Genomic DNA, 17,962 nt, shown 5'->3' with positions numbered 1-17,962 from the left:
TGATGATAATGAATTCGAGCTGGAAATCCGAGAGAAACTTGACGAAATATATGTGGATGGTCAGTATTTCTAGATTAAAAATGCTTGTTTTGGCAGGGTATTGACAAAAGAGCAGAGGTCCAGGATCAGCGAACATCAGATATAGGAATGCTTTTGACCCTAGTGAGGTTCCCTCGGGGTATCCATTTCGGTCTGATTCTCTCTATTCCGTGTCCTTACCTAATAGTACTCGATTCTCATCAGTGAATAGCTGGAGATACCGCTCAGTGCATATCCAAAGATGCCCTTTTCCGGTTCCCAAATGCAAAAGCCTTGTTTTATGAGCGCTTCGAAGACAAAACTAGCAGCAATAGAGACATAAAGCCAGAATTGCTTCAATTATCGCATAACTATAGATCTCATAAACAGATTTTGAGCGTTGCCTCGTTAGTGATGGACCTCTTATATAGAGGTACTCCGTTCCCCAACACACTCTACTAGGTTTTATCATACTTATAAAGCAATCTAGGTTTTCCGGACCTAATAGATAGGTTATCTCCTGAAATTGGGGATATTCCCGGTCCAAAACCTACACTTTATAGTAACTATCCTCCCATCCACTGGGGCTACCTTATGAAGCTAATTTCTGAAGTTGGGAACGACATAACAAATATGCTGGGGTTCGAAGAGGAAAGGGAAGGATCTCAGAAATCGAATGCCGAAAACAGCAGGTTCAGTGAATATGGAGAAGTACGTGTTATTCTGGTACGGGATAATGAAACACGCGACAAACTTCGAGCGGTGCTTGGAAGATCTTCATTAGTATTAACAATTCTTCAAAGTAAGGGCATGGAGTTCGAGGATGTCTTCCTCTACAATTTCTTTAGTTCAAGCCCGTACAGCCACAAATGGGATATCCTGGAAGAGGTTTTCAGACAAGAGTATCGTAAAGGTAAGATTCATTTTATGGGGTATGATACATCTGCTTATCAAGGAGGTCATGCAGACTGGGCGAAAGAAAATATGGTGAGTAACTAATTACTTGTATCATAAAAGAGATGCTAATAGAACCGCAGGTCCTTTGCTCGGAATTGAAGGTGATTTAATAGTAGTTGGCCCCTGTTAAATATAATTTATTTGCTAATTCTATGCGAGTGTAAAGCATCTATATGTCGGAGTGACAAGAGCTCGCCACAGACTATGGATACTGGAAAGTAACACCTGTATTTTGAAACCAGTACAACGCCTTTTCAACAAAACGGATACCTCGTTACGATCAGACCAATATCGTGTCTCCATATTAGATATCTTAACTGAACAAGATATAGAGGTATGTTCTGGGCTCTCGCTGGATTATGCCCTCTGACATCCTTAGGCTTCGGAGATGCGTAGGCGGTGGACTAGAGGAACCACAATGAGTGCTGCACGGTGGAGGGAAATGGGGTATCAGATGATTGATGACCAAGAATACTCTGAGGTTCGCTGGTACGTGTTACGTTTTCAGACAGCAGGACTAATTATTTTTCTTCTAGGCTCTCCACTACTTTGAGGAAGCTAAAGATCTTCATGGAATTGCGTTGGCCAAGGCATATCTTACAGAAGAAATGGGAATCACAAAAAGAGCTCATGGGCTATCTGAAGCAGCTAATAGTCATTTCATAGAGGCATCAGAACTTTTCTTGCAAGCCAGTAGCATTACGAAGGCAGTTCAATGCAGAAAAGAAGGGGGCGACCCAAAGGGTGCAGTTAGTGAGTAAATCCCAAGGACAGACTTTAACATACAAGGCTTAAATTATACAGAAATTCTTGTCGATAATGGAGCATATGAAGATGCTGCCTGGCTTGCAGCGGATTTTGGATTGTTTTCACAAACGAGTGAGATATACACCAAACTTCACAAGCACGAGAAGGCGCTTGCAGGATATGCTCGTGCGGAACGGTTTGAATGGATGTTTAATTATATTAGAAAGTTTGTACCAGATCTCTTTCCCGTTTAATTCTCGAAGCTGGAAGCAGCTTGTACGTGTAATTAGCTAACTGCTAAAAACAACAGGTTTAAATCGGAAATTGACCCTTACTGCCGGAAACAATATGTGCAGTTCGGTTACTTGAAAGAATTTGGAAAGAGCGATCTAGTTCCGGGCGAGCTTGAAAAACAGGTTCTCGATCTCATTGGATCTCTGGAGGAGCAGGAAATAGTTTTGTCAAGATTTAACCTGATGAACAAACTTTTCGAATTGCTTACTACCAATGGGAAATACACAGAAGCCTACGAGGTTGGGGTCACTTCTGGGAACCTTGAGGGCTCCATTCAGTTGCTTTGTGACAAAATCTTACCAACATATCCAAATTGGGGACAGGGAGCAAAGATGGACGCAGTATGTATGTTTCTACAAGCAGAGCATGTAGCAACAAATCCTTGGCCCAGAACCAGAGCGGACAAGCGGATCCACAAAGCTCTACGAGCGGCTGTCGGCAGAGGGAGCCCACAAATCGATTTATTTGTCAAAATGTGGGAAGATATTAATCAAGCTCTCGATAGCTTTGCTCAGCGCAAAGCTAATGGAGCGATTGGAAAGCTTGGCAATATGCAGATTGCTAATTATGTGGATATTCTGGTCTGTTCTCGGGCGGTATTTATGAGCTGTTCACTTGTAAGCTAACTTCCCCCATAGGTAACGAGGAGTGTATACCCAGACAAAAAATTCCAGCTACCAACCGATCACATCGAGCGCGTGCTTGAAGACCTACGGATACTCTCTTCACATGGGAGAATCCCATCCTCAGTTCAATTCTATTGCGGGATTTACGAGATGCCCGGTCAGCCGGGCAAATACATATTCCTGGAGTGGTCTCCATTTAGTACTAACTCTAAAATACGACTCCCGCTAAGGCCAGTGGATATTGATACTCCACTAAGAAACAGAATATTGAGGCATATTTTACGGGATATCGTTCCTCCTCTTGTTTCACTTGAGAAAGAATTGCGAGTGTGGTGGGGTAAGAAGGCAAGGTCTGGGTTCGGCGCGCCATTGGCACAGGGTAGGGGCAATTTCCTGCAGTCTATGTTGACCTTGTATGATACCTTTGCTTACATGAACATAACTTAGCTGCAACCCATTTTGAAAACCTAGAGGTGAGCTCTGCATATTGAGATTCTGTTCTCGGGCCGCTCACTTATAGCGGACAAGTTGCTGGCTCACCTTTGCCGGATATTCTTAAACGCTTCTACAATGATTAGCGGCGATGGACAATATAAAGATTCCTTGCCACGGAATTGTAAGCTCTTCCACTCTATCCTACCCAGAAACCTCTGTTTAACGTAGGACAGGGGATTGGAGATTTTGGAGAAGGGCTTTTCTAGAGCAAACAGAATTTAGATCCGCATATGAGCATAGCCTTAATGTTCTATTTAACATTAAATCCGAGCTCGTCAACCGGGATGGGAAATATCGTGCATTATACTTAGTTATGACTAATAATGACACAACAGAGTATCGGATAGCGTCAGCTATTCAAATGGGTGTGGGGGATTGTGTGTCTTCACTTTTGGCTCAGTACCAGACATCACTATTTCTAGGTATGTGGAATGATTCTGAAAATTTTGTAGGCGAGAAGAGCTGTATTCTAACAGCCAACAGGCTATAAAGAGCAGTGGCGGCAAGCCTTCCTAGCAATGCGGAGTCGAACAATGGACAGGGGGAACCCAAGTCACAAATATGGCTCGAATATGTTAACTTTAGTCAACCAGTTTATATCAGAGACCGAAGCTGGGGATTTTCCCGGGGGATTTGTATGCTTAGTTCAGCAACCCGCCTTTAAGCCGATTTGTTAACTCTCGCATAGTGCGAAAATATCTACAAGATCCTCGGTGCTCTGGGGAGTGCAAAAAACAGATTAAACTTTTACTCTTCATCCATCATTTCTCTTTATGAGGAATTAACCTTGTCCTTGGTGAGTAACTGGTCTATATTCAGAGTTTGATGCTGATAAGTTTAGATTTTCTTGGTGCGGCCTTATGAGTTTCTCATTCCGGAGTCCTGGCATCGTTTGTACTTCAACAGGTGGGAAAGGAAATATAGGTCACCTTCGGTTCTAGAGCGCTTCCGATACCAGCAGTGCTTGGTCAACGTTTGTTTGAGCTTCTGCGAAATGCTTTTAAACATAGAGAGAAGGCATACCAATGAAATTGCTCTAGGCCGACGAAGTGTCACCCTAATTGTTGTATGTCTTATCAACTTAGGGACCTTTTTTCCCCGACCGAGGGGTTACGTGAAATTGTGGCTGAAATCGCAAGAGGTTTGCTTCTCACTTAGCAGGGACTTGAGAGTTGCAGTACGCTTATTGTATCTCAGGTTTTCTCTCGCAGCACGTTGAATGCTCGCGGTATCCAGAAGCTACGCGAAGATGAGCTTATAGGACGTTTGGCAAAAGTCTTCCGAGAGTACGGAGAGAACGATTCAATCTGCGTTGTATGGGGCTACCCAGGATGTGTCCCGTCATTTTTTGCTGGGATTCCATTGAAAGAGAATGGGATCTCGGTAGTAAGCAGTCGCCTTATCGCAGAGCGAAAAAGACATCTGTGGAAAATAAGCAAGGACCCGCGCACGAGGCAGCTCAACACTGCGCACATTGTGACCGCTTTTTGGGAACTGAATGGGGAGGGGTTTCTACGGAAGATGAAGGAACGCAGGCAGCGCTACGCTGCATGGATTTTGACGGCTTTTTGGAAACGGAATGGGCCGGAGTTTCTGCGGAAGATGAAGGAACGCAGAAGGCAGCTCAAAGCTGCATGTATTTTGGTAGCTTTTTGGAGGTTAAACGGGCCGAGATTTGTGGAGAAAATGAAGGAACGTAGGAGGTACCTGGCCCCGAGGTACAAATACCCCAGAAATTGTTGTTTACTAGTGGGTATGGGAGAGGATAAAAATTGGATGTGTTGATGGCGGATCTCTGTGTTTCCATTTTTTTCCTTCCAACTTTTGTGCAGTGTTAAGTTAGCAATGAGAAAAACGGAGCTTCACTCCTCGGTCTGCTAAGACACCAAATTTAGTATCTCATTGACTTACTTTAACACCAAGAGACAACCCTCGGAGAAACTTCTTGAATGTTGGTCAACTAATTGGGTCAGCTTCAGAATTTTATAGCGGGAACATATAACAATCTCGAGGCTGTTATCGCCATTGCGTCCCCCCCCATGCTCTAGGAGGATGCACCTGCACTACGCTCCTCTTTAATACTAACACCTGCCTACCGGTACCGGTATTTCATAATCTCTGGTAAGATGCCGTAAAACCTCCCCCACTCGAGAGCAAAATTGCTTCGATGCTCGGGAGTACACCCAACCACCATTCCGGACATGGAGATCCTCGCGACCTACGTAGCTTTAATAGCCCACTAATGTTATATCATCAGGTCCCCTAGACATCAGTGTTTCCAGCAAAACCTAAACGGACGCTGCCAGGAGAAACCCTTCCAACAGGCCGAAGATTTATTGGGTTAACATGGGTTCTCCGCTGGGTTAGGTCGGGTTCGTTAGGTCAAAATTTGACATATTGCTGGAAGATCTTTGTTTTTCCTTTCTTTTTTTTACCCCAACCTTCTTGGGGCTATTAGGCTAGCAATGGGGAAAAGAGCTTTGTGCTTCAATCTCTTGGGTCACGGGATTAGGTACTTCATTAACTTGTGTTAACATCGAGAAACGAATCCTCACGGATATGACATGAATATTGGTGAAGTAACTGGGTGGGCATCAGCGCTGTTCGGAGGCCCCCTGTGATGATTTTGTGAAAAGCGGGTACCTTATTGAATGGTGATGGTGGATAAAGGTGGAAGACTAATCGCGTAGCGGCAGACGGTAGGTAAGAGAATTTTCTTGGGAATTGGGTATGGAAAAATATGAGAGATATGGTAGACAACTCCGTTCTCTTCGTTCGTCAACGCTCTCGTCACTTTCTTTAAACTAACGGCAAAGACAGGTGTATGAATAAAGCATAGACAGCACATCCTGATCCTTCCATAGATCACCATACCTGTCACTGTCTCCACGCATTCATCTATTCCTCCGTACACTCCCGTGATAACAATGGGAGGACATATCTGGAAAATCTCCGCGGATCTCTGAATCTCCATAATGACCCAACATACTCCTGAACTATCTGTCAGACTCCTGAAACTTCCACAATCCACTCCAATCATCCAACGTCCATCCGGAACCTTCAACATTAATATCGAGGCTGCTGCCCCCTTTGCCTTCCTCCCCAGCTGCATATCTACCTATTCTTTTTTTTTAAATTTTTAGTATAGTAATATACAATCTCACTTGTTCCGGAGCATAATAACAAAAATAAAAAAATAAACCTCACACTCCGATTCACGCATACTGCCTCTTCCCTCAAGAAAGTTTCTAGCTTAGCAAAACAAAAAACCCAAGATGGGGGACCTGAAAACTAAATAACTAAACCCACCGAGACCAACCCCAACCATATAACGGGGCCGGGGCATGCGAAGCCTATCCACATACTACAAACTTGTGCAGCCCCCGAATTCCAGAACCTTCATTGGCCGGGAATATTAGAAATCGACGGAAAGGTCTGTAGGCCCGCATCTCGGAGACTTCTCACCTCGGTCTCCGAAATGCCTTTTTCGCAAATGCAATGATTTCCTTGCACGAACTAGCGTCCTACACTACCGATTGAATGCCCTGGGCCTTGTTAAAACAAGGGAAACCTCAGGAACTAGTTTCAACAGCAAATTCTGCACTATCATCGTGACCCCTAGGTATCGGTGTTTTGCAGCACGTCCTAAGGCAACGGTCACCGGAAGCACGAGCGTTGTGAGGAAAGCGAAAAAAGGAAAGAAGCACAAGAAATGCAGGTATCATATCATAGTCCCCGGATAACTTGGCACAAGTCCGAGCTCCCGGAAAGTATTTTTAGTGGGAGGGGGGAGGATACGATTTGAATATCGGTTTCGAGATATCGATCGCACGGAAAGTGGTTTCATCCAGTTAGGCTTGTCTAGAGTGGTGATGTAGTACCGGTATCTTCGTTCTTATCATCTCTTTTGGGTCAGGTGGTGGGGGAAGCGAAGGGGTTTCACAAATCGAATGGGGGGCGGAGTGCGAGTAGTGAGCCCGGTGGGTGCCATAAGTGGGTAATGGAAGAGTATTATCGCTTGCTGTAGTGTAGATACTCGTAGATCAGGTATTTGGAATTCCCTCCCCTGTGTAGATCATCACATGACACCCGCATTGACTACTTACACCTCCCCCAGATCACACATCCTCCGGCCATTGAAACCTATTATAAATCCCTAGACAAGAGAGTAAATCCTCCGAAAGGAGGCCGATTGTATCACGCTTTCCGACCGGGTTTGTTTCGGGTTCTGGATGGGACGACCCCTGATGAGTAAATATTAAGTATTAAGTGCACCAATCCGGTCTAGCGAGGATTTGCAGCTCTCCGCTTGCGATAAGCTTAACCAAAGTGCCCCACTACTATCGGCAAGGTAATAATGCTATCGCTTGGTGCGAGCTTACTTTTTTATTGCCAACTAGTGGATAAGAATAGTAGCGGGGGTTGAAACAGGTAAGAGGGGAGTCGCGATGGTATAATCCCAGCGGCCGCGGGGGGAGAGGAGGAGTGAATGCAAGTGGGTAGGTGAGTGGGGGTAAGATATAGTATCGCACAGAAAATATCCGAGCACTACCCTCTATCTCTATTCGTCTTTGTGTTCTAACGGGGTTGGTAGTGGGAGTAGTATCAACCTTCGGCTTACTGGAGATGGAAGTTTTTTTTCTTTTTTTCAAGTCGGTTGATGGAGTTTAGAGAGGGGGAAGGGGTGTAATAAGACGAAAAACATAAGATCTCGTGGATTCGGAATGGAAATGGAGTGCGGTTACGGTGGCTTGGAGTCGAACCAACATGTTTCGCTGGTCGGGGAACGAGAAAAAGAGGATTCCTGCGATATAATGGCAGTTTTTCACAGCAAGATTCTTTTCTATAAATACCTCTGGTCCTCAGTCTCTATTGCTTCCGTCACCTCATCAGCACCAGATCGCCAGACGATTAGACCTCCTCTATTCTCTCTTGAATTCCACTCAACACTTGAAGTGTATTACGCCAGGAGCGATCTTTCCATTATAGCTCGACTAGTTCTGAGCATTAACTTGTTCTCCATACACAATTCACAATATTGTCTCACTCCTTGCAATTTATTCCTTTAATTCACTTCATTTCATCCAATTCCCATAGAAATGCATATGCACTACTTCCTCGACATCGTACTTTTCACTACTACTCTAATTACCGTTACCTCAGCCCATGGCGTGATTACTAGTGCAACGGGTGATGCCGGTGGTCAAGGAACTGCTCTTGCTGGTATACTACCTTTGGAACCACTCCTCATGTTCTAACATAAATTCATACTGACACTTCTCTAGTTGATGCTGCGACTCCCCGGGACGGCACCCGCCGCCGCCCCTTCCAGCAAGATACCACAGTCTTCGAAGAGGAAGACGATGACGAAGGAGTAGCACGAACTGGCTGTGGTATGACCCTCCAAGCCGGGGAAATCAACATCCCAACCGCCATGCAATCTGTGATCACCCAGAACGGTGGCCTCCCCCAAGTCTCACCGGGCGGTGAACTCACCATGACACTGCACCAAGTGAATGGGGACGGGGCGGGACCATACGAGTGTATGATCGATCAGACAGGCACTGGCGCGTCGTTCACTCCCATGACTGTCACACAGAACGTTCCGGGACAGGATGGGAGGGATAGAGATGGAAGTGAGACCGATTTTGTGAGTTTTTGCTGGGCAGGATTCTTTCGGGGAGGGCGACAATGGACTAATTCTGGTTGGGGTACAGCCGCTTGTAGCACAGATGCCGGCGAATATGGCCTGCACAGGAACTGCTGGTGCGATGACGGGTATCTGTATGGTTCGGTGCCAGAACCCTGCCAACGCCGGGCCGTTCGGTGGATGTACGAACTTCCTCTATCCACCCTTGCTGCCTCGAGAAAACTAACTAGGGTCGATAGGTGTCCCGGTACAACAAGCAAGTGCCGGTGCCGCAGCCGGGGCCGCATCTAGTGCTGGCGCTAGTGCTGGCGCGGTAGCAAGTAACACGCTTGCCAACTCGGGAGCAACAAATACCCTCTCCGCAGGAAACGCTGCTGCAACAAACACTGCTGCTGCCGGTGGTGCCGCCGGTAACGGCAATGCTAATGGAAATAATGCCGGGGGAAACAACAACGGGGCGGGAGCCGGAGCGGGCGGAAACACCCCCAACGGGAACAACCGCGGCGCCGGTGCTGGCGCAGGTGGAAACAATACTCCTACGGGCCAGCGTGGCGGCCGCCCCGCCCCCAAGAGATTCCGCGCTTAAATGATCTTGCTCGTGAGCATACAACATCACCATCACCATTTGAATTAGTATCAAGTCAGCTTCTGCCTTCCGCCGAGATGGATATTCGCTGCTCTATTTTTTTTTTCTATGTTTATCTTTTCATGTATTTATTTATTTCAGTCCTTACCTTATGATCCCACCCTCTCTCAATTTCTTTCATACATCTTTGTCGCTCGGGGAGTTTTTTTTTTCCACTTTGGTATAGCAAAAAGGACGTTCATTGCCGTGCTGCACACTTCCAGTTTCAACAGAGCGAGTGAGATTTCGTGATTATTTATCAATAGGTATGATAGTAGAGAATTCCCGTCTTTGATGTTTTGATAGCTATTTTCACTGGTGCATATGTTAGAACCCGGCCGCTATGCTGCAGGTGCTAATGTTAAAGGATGTGAAAGCGGAAGATTTAATCTAGATTCAGCACCGTACTCGGGTATGAAGCGATGGTGGCTAGTATCCTAAGCACAACTCCAAAATACCGTACCCGCCCCGCTGCGGGGGCTGAAATAATAAGTGACGTTCTGGCCAAATCGCGGTCCAATATACCCGCCCGTGTCACCCCAACCAACATCTTACACGACAAAACTACCCTCCCGGAAGCCCTCATAAACATCTACCATTATCTTCTCAAAAGACTGGAGAAGCCACGATACCAGCAGCACCAAAGCCAAACCCCGGACGAGAACCAACATAATATTCAACAGAGGGTAGAGAGCTGGGTGGCACCTGAATATTCTGGAAATGATCATGTGAGCCATGGCGGTGAAAACCGATAATTTGGCCAGACATGATATCGAGGCCCAAGTGCAGCACCGTGCTAGGGTATGGAGGTTAGTAATGCGACAGACAGACAGGGTACGGGTGGCCGAAGGCAGATATGCACGGCGCGGGGATCCGTCGATACGTCTTCAGCCGCCCGCACCCTTTCCGTCTCACAAATAAATAATCTCCATACCCGAGCACTTGTACTGTACCTCCCGAAATTTGGAAAATAAGTGGGAGTTCCTCTTTAAGATTTAAGAGCAAGTAATCTTGTGACCATTTCCCTACCGTACTTTTCCCGCCCTGGGGAAAGTAGAAGGTGCCTGGTTCGGTTTATAATAAGATATCTTCTCCTGTGGTCATATTTCGCTCCACCGTAAATACGTCAGAGAATTCTTCTTACAGTATGGGTCCAGGTGAAGCACGGAATAGAAGGGGGGGTGTCTTGACCGGCGTTTGTTATCAGTCTGGTTCCCCTGGCGGAATATTGCAGAAAAGAAGAAGAGGCTCTGCTCGCTTGGCTCTTAGCCATTTCCCGAGTGTACCCCACCCTTCTGCAGAAATGAAGGCAAGTATGATAATATCATATACAAGGTAAGAGGCGGATCGTAATCCCTAAATAGTACTTCCAAGCAAACATCTACTCGTACAGTACCATCCCCTCCCTTTACTCGAGTACCCTACTATTCAACACCATCGTCTCGTCCGACACCATCTAGGCGTGCTGGTGTGAAGCAACCTGGCTTGGTGAAAATATTTGTATCTATTGTACTAACTGTTGTGATAACGAAGTAACAATGATAACTACAATAAAATCTAAAGACTTAAAGATTAATCCAAGCTTGCGCACTCTTTCTAAGAACAGGACTGAACCTGCCCTTTATATACCCCTTTATCGTTACATGAGCACTGCCTCATACCAAGGAAATCTATAGAAGATGCTAGAATACAATAGCATATATACTCAGTCATGTGGCTGTGTCACATGACCAACACTGCCCCACCACCGGATAGGAAAGGAATAACGTAATTTCCAACACTTGGGCTTCCATCAAACACGCGGTAATAGGCTAGATTCTATGGCTCCCACAAATCGTACTCCTAGCTTAGGCTAGCGTTACACTCTGACACTTTTGTACCATGTGCCGTACTACGCGGGCCGACGTCGTGCGGTCCGTCAGTTCGGGGCACGAGGTTAAAGTAGGTCCTCCAGGAACTCCTTCATATCCCAACAACGGTCTCTACCGCCATTCTTTGATCCACATAGCAACTACGACACCACGGTCGAGGTGTTCCCCACAATATCGTCCTTATCCCTACTTCCACACGACCCCCTTCCCTTCCCCTTACTAGGGCATGTCCTCAACCGTCTCGCATCTCCCCGCAACCTATACCAACCTCCCAAGGCTTCCGGTCCCCCCAAACCGACACGCCTGGAGACTCTCAACTCGACCCCACGTCACACCTGCTAACAATGTAAGCCGAAGGTAAGTTCACGGCATAATTAAGTGGATATCTGACATGGAGCAAGCACTAGGGAAATTATGCACAAAGTAGAGGTAATAAAATACTGATAGCTGGTTGGAGTGTGAGACCGAATGCGGGAGGAAAGGGTGGGTATATATATGCTATCGCAATCCACATTGTAGCAGGGGGGGGGGGTTGTAGAAGATTCTGGAAGGGGTGCGAGAGGACTGGGAGAGAAGTGGTGTGATGGGGGGGTTTCTAGGGAGAATATATCCCGCGGAAGGTGAAAGACTTTCATAAAACTCTACGGAATGGTCCCTTCAGATGTACAGAAGATCAGTGGGTAATCTCCAAGTCTTTTCTATCTCACGCTAAACATGAAGACTAACTTTTGCAGCACACGAGGAAACACTTGATATCCTAAGTATCCATGCCGGTGTACTAGCTCATACGAGTAAAACTGGCACCGATGAATTCTACACAAAATTTCAAGTATTCATTGATCGATTCGAAACCTCTAGTCACGATGTGAGCTACCTGGATGAAGAGCCATGGACAGAGGTAACTACGGCGTACCGGGCATTATGGAATTGTCAGCGATATAAAGATATTGTCACAAGGGCATTGTTAGTTTTCCAAAGATGTGTAGTCCGGTTACTGGCCCAGAATGTCTAGCTAGATCACGGAATACACGATAATGGATATCTGAGAAGTTTGTTACATGGTTGGCTTTCATTTTGGACCCTTTGCTAGTGTATTCTTTTGTTTCCTATCGTTGGCCATTTTCTCTTTTTTTCCTCCCCAACTACTTCTCTGTTTTACCTCATTTGTGGGAGGAGCAAAAATAAAAATAAAACCTTTCTTGTCTACCGTACTAGATATCACATCACAACAAACAATGCCGCTAACCTAGCACGGGTCTCTCCACCGTAATCCTGACAACGCACACTCGAAAGGATTGTGAAGAAGACATCTTCAATTCACGCCTATCCACAGTATATTGCGATTTTTGATATTATGATTTTGACACAAACGCTACTTTAACCGACCCAGCTCTAGTGAATTCACTAAACTAATGATGGTTTCTAGCAACATCCCTGCCCTTCAGTCTCGCCGTCTGCCCAGGCTGGGGCTTGACGTTATCCCTAACCCAGGAAGCATTTTTCCTAAGCCTCTCGGTGATAGGATCAAGGTCCAAGTCGAGTTGCTTGGCGACGAATTCCGCAACCTCAGTGTTTTCATGTTGGCCCGCAAAGTCCTTGTGGTTGACTCCGTGTCCATAGAGGGTAACGTCAACGGCAGAGTGCCCCAGAGTAGCCCAATGAACACCAAGTCTCTCGCTGAAAGCCTGACCAAGGAAAACCCCAAAACCAGAAGTGGTATTCCTGAGGGCGATTGCGCGGGAAATTTCATCGTTGGTGGGTGACATGATTCCGTATGGTTTGAAAATGTTGTCGCGGGCGTATCGAGCAAGGTCAGTGGTTGTAGCGGCCTTCCAGTCACGGGAAAGCTTCTCGGTAGAGCTCTTTGAGTTCTCAAAATATCCAGGCGCGAACCAGTACTCAGGAGCACCATCAATCACGTAGCCGAGTGTCAAACCACCGCATTCGTGGTCAGCAGTTGAGATGAGAACGGTGGGGGAATCGTCATGTTCATCGATCCATTCGCGCATAGCATCCATGGCGTGGTTGTACTCAAGAATGTCGTGGAGATGGCCAGTCGGATCATTTGCGTGGCCAGCATGATCCTTAATATCAAATGTCAACTATGAAAACTAGAAAATATTTAGTGCCGCATACAATTCGGGAAGCCTCAACCAAAACAAAGAAGCCTTCCTTGGACTTCTTGGTCGCCTTGTACAAATCATTCAACCCCTTGATGGCCATCTCGGTTAACGAAGGTTCCTTCTTCGGGTCACGGTCAATTTCGTAGGACATGTGGTCTAGCCTGGTATTAGCCACTACACAGAATTCAGGGGAGAACGGCAATACCCTGAGTAAACAATCCAAGGTAAGGTAGATTAACATCCTTATCGAAGGTGGCCCTGTCCTCGAAAACTGTGTACCCCAAAGTTCTAGCGATAGCAAGAGCATCGATATCATCCTTTCTACACGAGGAAGCAGTTTTCTGAGGGGTAAAATAGCATCTTCCGCCACCCATCAAGATATCAACAGTTCTCCCCAACGGATGAGTGTACCCAATTTCCTGCAAGGCAATGTTTGCTTCCTTATCGCGATCATAGATGTGAGCTACATAAGATGCCGGAGTAGCCTAGAGCGCAACGCATCAGCATCATGCAAGCACCATTTATTACATGAATGGACAGACATGAGTGATTCTGCTAGTAACAATAAGCCCAGTCATGAATCCCTTAAGCTTAGCAGCTTCCAAAACAGTTCCACAGGGCTCTTGATCATCATCAACGGCTATTCCCTACTAAACTTAGCAATCTTCCAAAACCAGTCGAGGCGATCGAAGAAAATACCCCATTGAAAGTCTTGATACCGCACGAGTACGCTGTCGCAGAACTGGCCGAGTCGGTGACGTACGAATCGCTAGAACGAGTGCGAATTTGGCCAATCATCATCTCATCGATTGGCAATCCCTTGGTGGAATTGTCCTTCCAGTGAATCCAATCGCGAGCCATGGTCTCTGAAGCGGGACCAAATCCATCACTAGTAGTCGAGTAAGTCAATCACCCTGTGCTTGAAACAACTCAAGTGGAAAACTCACGGGATAACCTGTGGAAGCATTGTCAGCAAACACTACGTGACCCAATCAAGCGACCCACATACCATGATAAAATTCCTAGCCTTCTTATGACCCCCACCTCTGCCCGCCCCAGCGATGGCGACAAAAGCACTCAGGGCAATCAGAAACAAGATCCTAGTGTTCATATCCACAGCCTAAGATCAAGGAAGAAAGAGGGTATTGTGGGTAAGGAAAGAGAGCGTCGAAGGGATGAAGATGGAATGAAAAGAGCAGAATCGGAAGGGGAGAGGAAGTTTTTTAAACAAGCACTTAGGCGACAAGGCCACATGCATACGGTAACAATATCACAGGAATAACTGAAGAAGGAGAAGAAGAAGAAGAAGAAAAGATGTGACTCCAGAGTGCAAGTAAATAGCCGATCGCCTAACGTGGAGAGCAGGCGGAGATCATTTACCGGCACTGCAGCTTCCCTCCGGCCATTATCGCACAATACAATATAGTTGGATGAAAATCATTACCACTTCCACAGGAAGCCAAAGACCATATCGCACTCCCGGAGGAAGGCTACCGCAGCTAGGCTAATCCCCCCGCCGTACCCAGCTCGGGGAGAGAGCCAATTCCTACCACGTGCATTTGCGCTGGACACCAAGAAGATGGAATTCCCCCTTTGCACTCTCATAAAAAATCAAGGTCAAACAACACTTCACCAAATTTCCGCTTCCCACAAGCGAAACCTGTTGAAAAAAACAGAACTCCGTTCAATCCTGAAGTCAAAATAACCTTCTTGGCATTTTCAGGAACCATTGAACGCCGTCGCTCAATCAAGAGCGTGTCCGTGTCTCCGCACTCGCGAATGATTGGTGAACAATTCTGCCGACCCAGCTCTTTGCGTATCTCGTAACCTTCCAAGATCAGATGGCGCTAACCGCATTCACAAGAAGGCGGGGCTACCACCGATGCTGCCTTGGTTTCATAGCAATATTCATTCCCTGGGGGTTTGGTCCACGGCTGAGCCTTGGGTGGCGACAAAGTATTGCACAATATCGGTAGGTGGGACCAGTATGATAGTTGCACTATCGTGCTGGGGTTGGATCAGTAACTCGTCAGTAAAATAACGCTGATAAAGTCCCGCATGAGACACACGTGTAAACACACTGCTCACGAATGGCTTCTCCAATACTCACTTGTAGGATGCTGGGCATTCACATGTCAGGTTAAAGTTGGTCCAAGACAAAAAACTCCCCGAATTTTGTCTAAAGGATCAGTTGCTGAATTTATATTCTCTATTGTTAAGGTATGACCTAAGTTCCTTGTGGATGCCATGGATTCCCCGGAATGCACCGCCCGGTCTTGCATGTAGAGCAAGCACCAGAGCAGACGAAAATCTGTAAACTCAAGGATAATGTGATTCTAGGGGGGCTTGAAAAAATGAGTGGGGTCGGAAAAAAAAAAAAAAAAAAAAGTATTCCACTGTATCTCAGACAAATGTGAGCTAGTCATTTATTCACATCAGAAAAAAGCAAGCAAAAACAATCCTTCATAACGATAGGAGCGGACAGTCACTTGTCACATATCGCACATCCCATCCTCTTCAGCCCCGTGCATGCCTTCCCCAACCTCTGGCACGGGCTTCGAAGGTACTGTGCATGAAGTGGTTGTACCTGTACCTGTACTCGAGTACTCACAAATAATCCCCAATAGCGTTTCTTGGGTTTGGAACGTGATAGAATTTCGGAAGCGGGGAATAGTAGCCTAACCGACTCGACCCCCTAGCAGAAACGCATGACGGAATATCCTAAGCGGTGACCGAAGTTTGGCTGCCTGTTAGACTTCAGACCGAAAAATCAACATAAACGGCAGAATCTAGGAGCTCCAGGATCAAGAGCCCATGCAGCGGATACGGTATTTTGACGATAGACCTGATGATCAGCTCCGAACTTGGTGAACGATTGGCAAATTGCCATAACAAGAACCCGCTATGTACTGTACTCAACTTAATAGCTATTCTACTTGGCAATAATATCTGTTTCCGCATCCGTTCTATTGTTCTGCTGTTCTATTGTGACCAGTGCAATCCGGGCATATGTGCTGTGCTAACCCCTATAACTTACAAGCGAATTCTTGATCCGGCTGTGGCTAACTCTGTACCCATCCTTTGCTCTGAAATTTCCTAAAGGAACGGCTTATTTTATGGCTCTAGAATGTACCAAAGAACCTATGAACAGTTAGAAATCTAAGGATCAATATAGAAACCGCCGTACTCCATGGGTAGAGAAATGGTGTTAGAGTATTCTATCCTTGTAAAACTACCAACGCTGCGCGCCTCGAGGGCCCTCCCCCAAACATCGGTGAATAGCCTAGTTGAACAACCCCAGATCCACTGAACTACTCCCGTATACGTAAATTTAAAGATTACCGGGCGCAGGTTATCATTAACACGGAAAGAATAACAGTTCAACACCCACGAATTTAACTAATAAATAATTCCCCCACACCACGGGACTATGTTTATTCGTGTAGCCTTCACCGGTACTCTTTTTGGGGGTATATATAGTGGGCTAGAGCCCAGAAAATCTAAAACTACTATGGGAAGTCACCGAATCAGCCATCTTTAACGCACAGAGAGCGAAAGGCGCAAAACTCCCCCACACATTACCGATAACTTACAAAACGAGTGTGAAACCGGTAGATTATGAGATGAAGAGTCTAACCAGTTGCGCACAAGCCAAGGAGCGTCAGTAACACCAGCCACTACCATAACGGCTTCCACCTCACCGATGAAAACGCCATCGGGAGGCGTTCCTGTCATCCCGCAGCCTCACCCCGTATCAGGGAACGCCACCAACCAAAATATCACTCTGCCACCGTAACTACAGGTACATTGCGGTACGATACCGATACCCCGGACCGGTAGCCTGCCGACCCGGCAAACCTCCAGCCACCCTGATCTCCCGGTGTGGCCTAAAAGAAATTCCGAGCAATGTTAACCTCCTCGGTGTCTAGCTATACCTACAAGCAACCTCGACGAATGATATGGCTGTAAAAGCAGGGGTAATTTGGAATGACGCTAGGACGCCGATAATTCCCCCCTTTGGGTTATGAAGGAGATAGCATAGCCGAAAGATTCTCGCTCAGCTCTAGGTTGGTTGAGATAAAAAAAAAGACGGAAATGCAACAGAACTTACCGGGGGGAGGCAACTCCAACCTTCTAGCAGATCACCAATTATCACTCGAGAACAGCACTCACAGTAGCCACGATTGCCTCTGGTACGGTATTGCTGCTGCTATAGTTTACCCCCGCAAATCCACGTCCACTATATATCATGTTTTAATAATCTAACTACTGAAGAAAAAAAAGCTGTCACCATGGTGGTAGATAACCAGGTATTGAATGGAATGGCTTCCCTGTAAACACTCGACAACAACCTGGCATCACATCCCATCCTAAAACACCACTATCCCCACAAGAGTTTATAAAAACCCAGAGCCTAGAATCGACCTCCGGAACACTAGCTACTCTAGTATCCTCATAACAACCAGGACCTCCCAAATCTCTACATTGTGGCGGCAGCAGCACAGCCAAACAACACACAAGAAAATCAACTTCTCCGGATAGCTAACAATTTTTCC

The 17,962-nt window shown here is 46.3% G+C and overlaps 3 protein-coding genes; 2 read left to right on the top strand and 1 right to left on the bottom strand.

Annotated features, from left to right (window-relative positions):
* Positions 1 to 8,236: 8,236 nt before the first annotated feature.
* GSTUM_00000326001 (uncharacterized protein) lies at positions 8,237 to 9,013 on the top strand (the record flags this gene model as incomplete). Its single annotated transcript, XM_002835409.1, has 3 exons — positions 8,237 to 8,360; positions 8,423 to 8,787; positions 8,855 to 9,013. The coding sequence occupies 3 exons, from the start codon at positions 8,237 to 8,239 to the stop codon at positions 9,011 to 9,013; spliced, it is 648 nt and encodes a 215-aa protein (XP_002835455.1).
* A 2,280-nt stretch (positions 9,014 to 11,293) lies between these two features.
* Positions 11,294 to 12,115, top strand: GSTUM_00000324001 (uncharacterized protein; the record flags this gene model as incomplete). XM_002835408.2 has 2 exons in its annotated part: positions 11,294 to 11,903; positions 12,018 to 12,115. The coding sequence occupies one exon, from the start codon at positions 11,294 to 11,296 to the stop codon at positions 11,504 to 11,506; it is 213 nt and encodes a 70-aa protein (XP_002835454.1). The 3' UTR covers positions 11,507 to 11,903; positions 12,018 to 12,115.
* A 544-nt stretch (positions 12,116 to 12,659) lies between these two features.
* On the bottom strand, positions 12,660 to 14,557 carry GSTUM_00000323001 (uncharacterized protein). XM_002835407.2 has 6 exons: positions 14,412 to 14,557; positions 14,106 to 14,295; positions 13,949 to 14,053; positions 13,612 to 13,891; positions 13,420 to 13,562; positions 12,660 to 13,367 (listed from the first exon to the last, which is right to left on the bottom strand). Exons 2-6 carry the CDS (start codon positions 14,265 to 14,267, stop codon positions 12,693 to 12,695), a joined length of 1,365 nt encoding a protein of 454 aa, XP_002835453.1. The 5' UTR covers positions 14,268 to 14,295; positions 14,412 to 14,557; the 3' UTR covers positions 12,660 to 12,692.
* Positions 14,558 to 17,962: the final 3,405 nt, after the last annotated feature.

Source organism: Tuber melanosporum, assembly GCF_000151645.1.
Source record: "Tuber melanosporum whole genome shotgun sequence assembly, scaffold_107, strain Mel28".
Classification (NCBI taxonomy): domain Eukaryota; kingdom Fungi; phylum Ascomycota; class Pezizomycetes; order Pezizales; family Tuberaceae; genus Tuber; species Tuber melanosporum.
The sequence above is the reverse complement of the archived record's forward strand: the minus strand, read 5'-3'. Positions and strand labels throughout refer to the sequence as shown.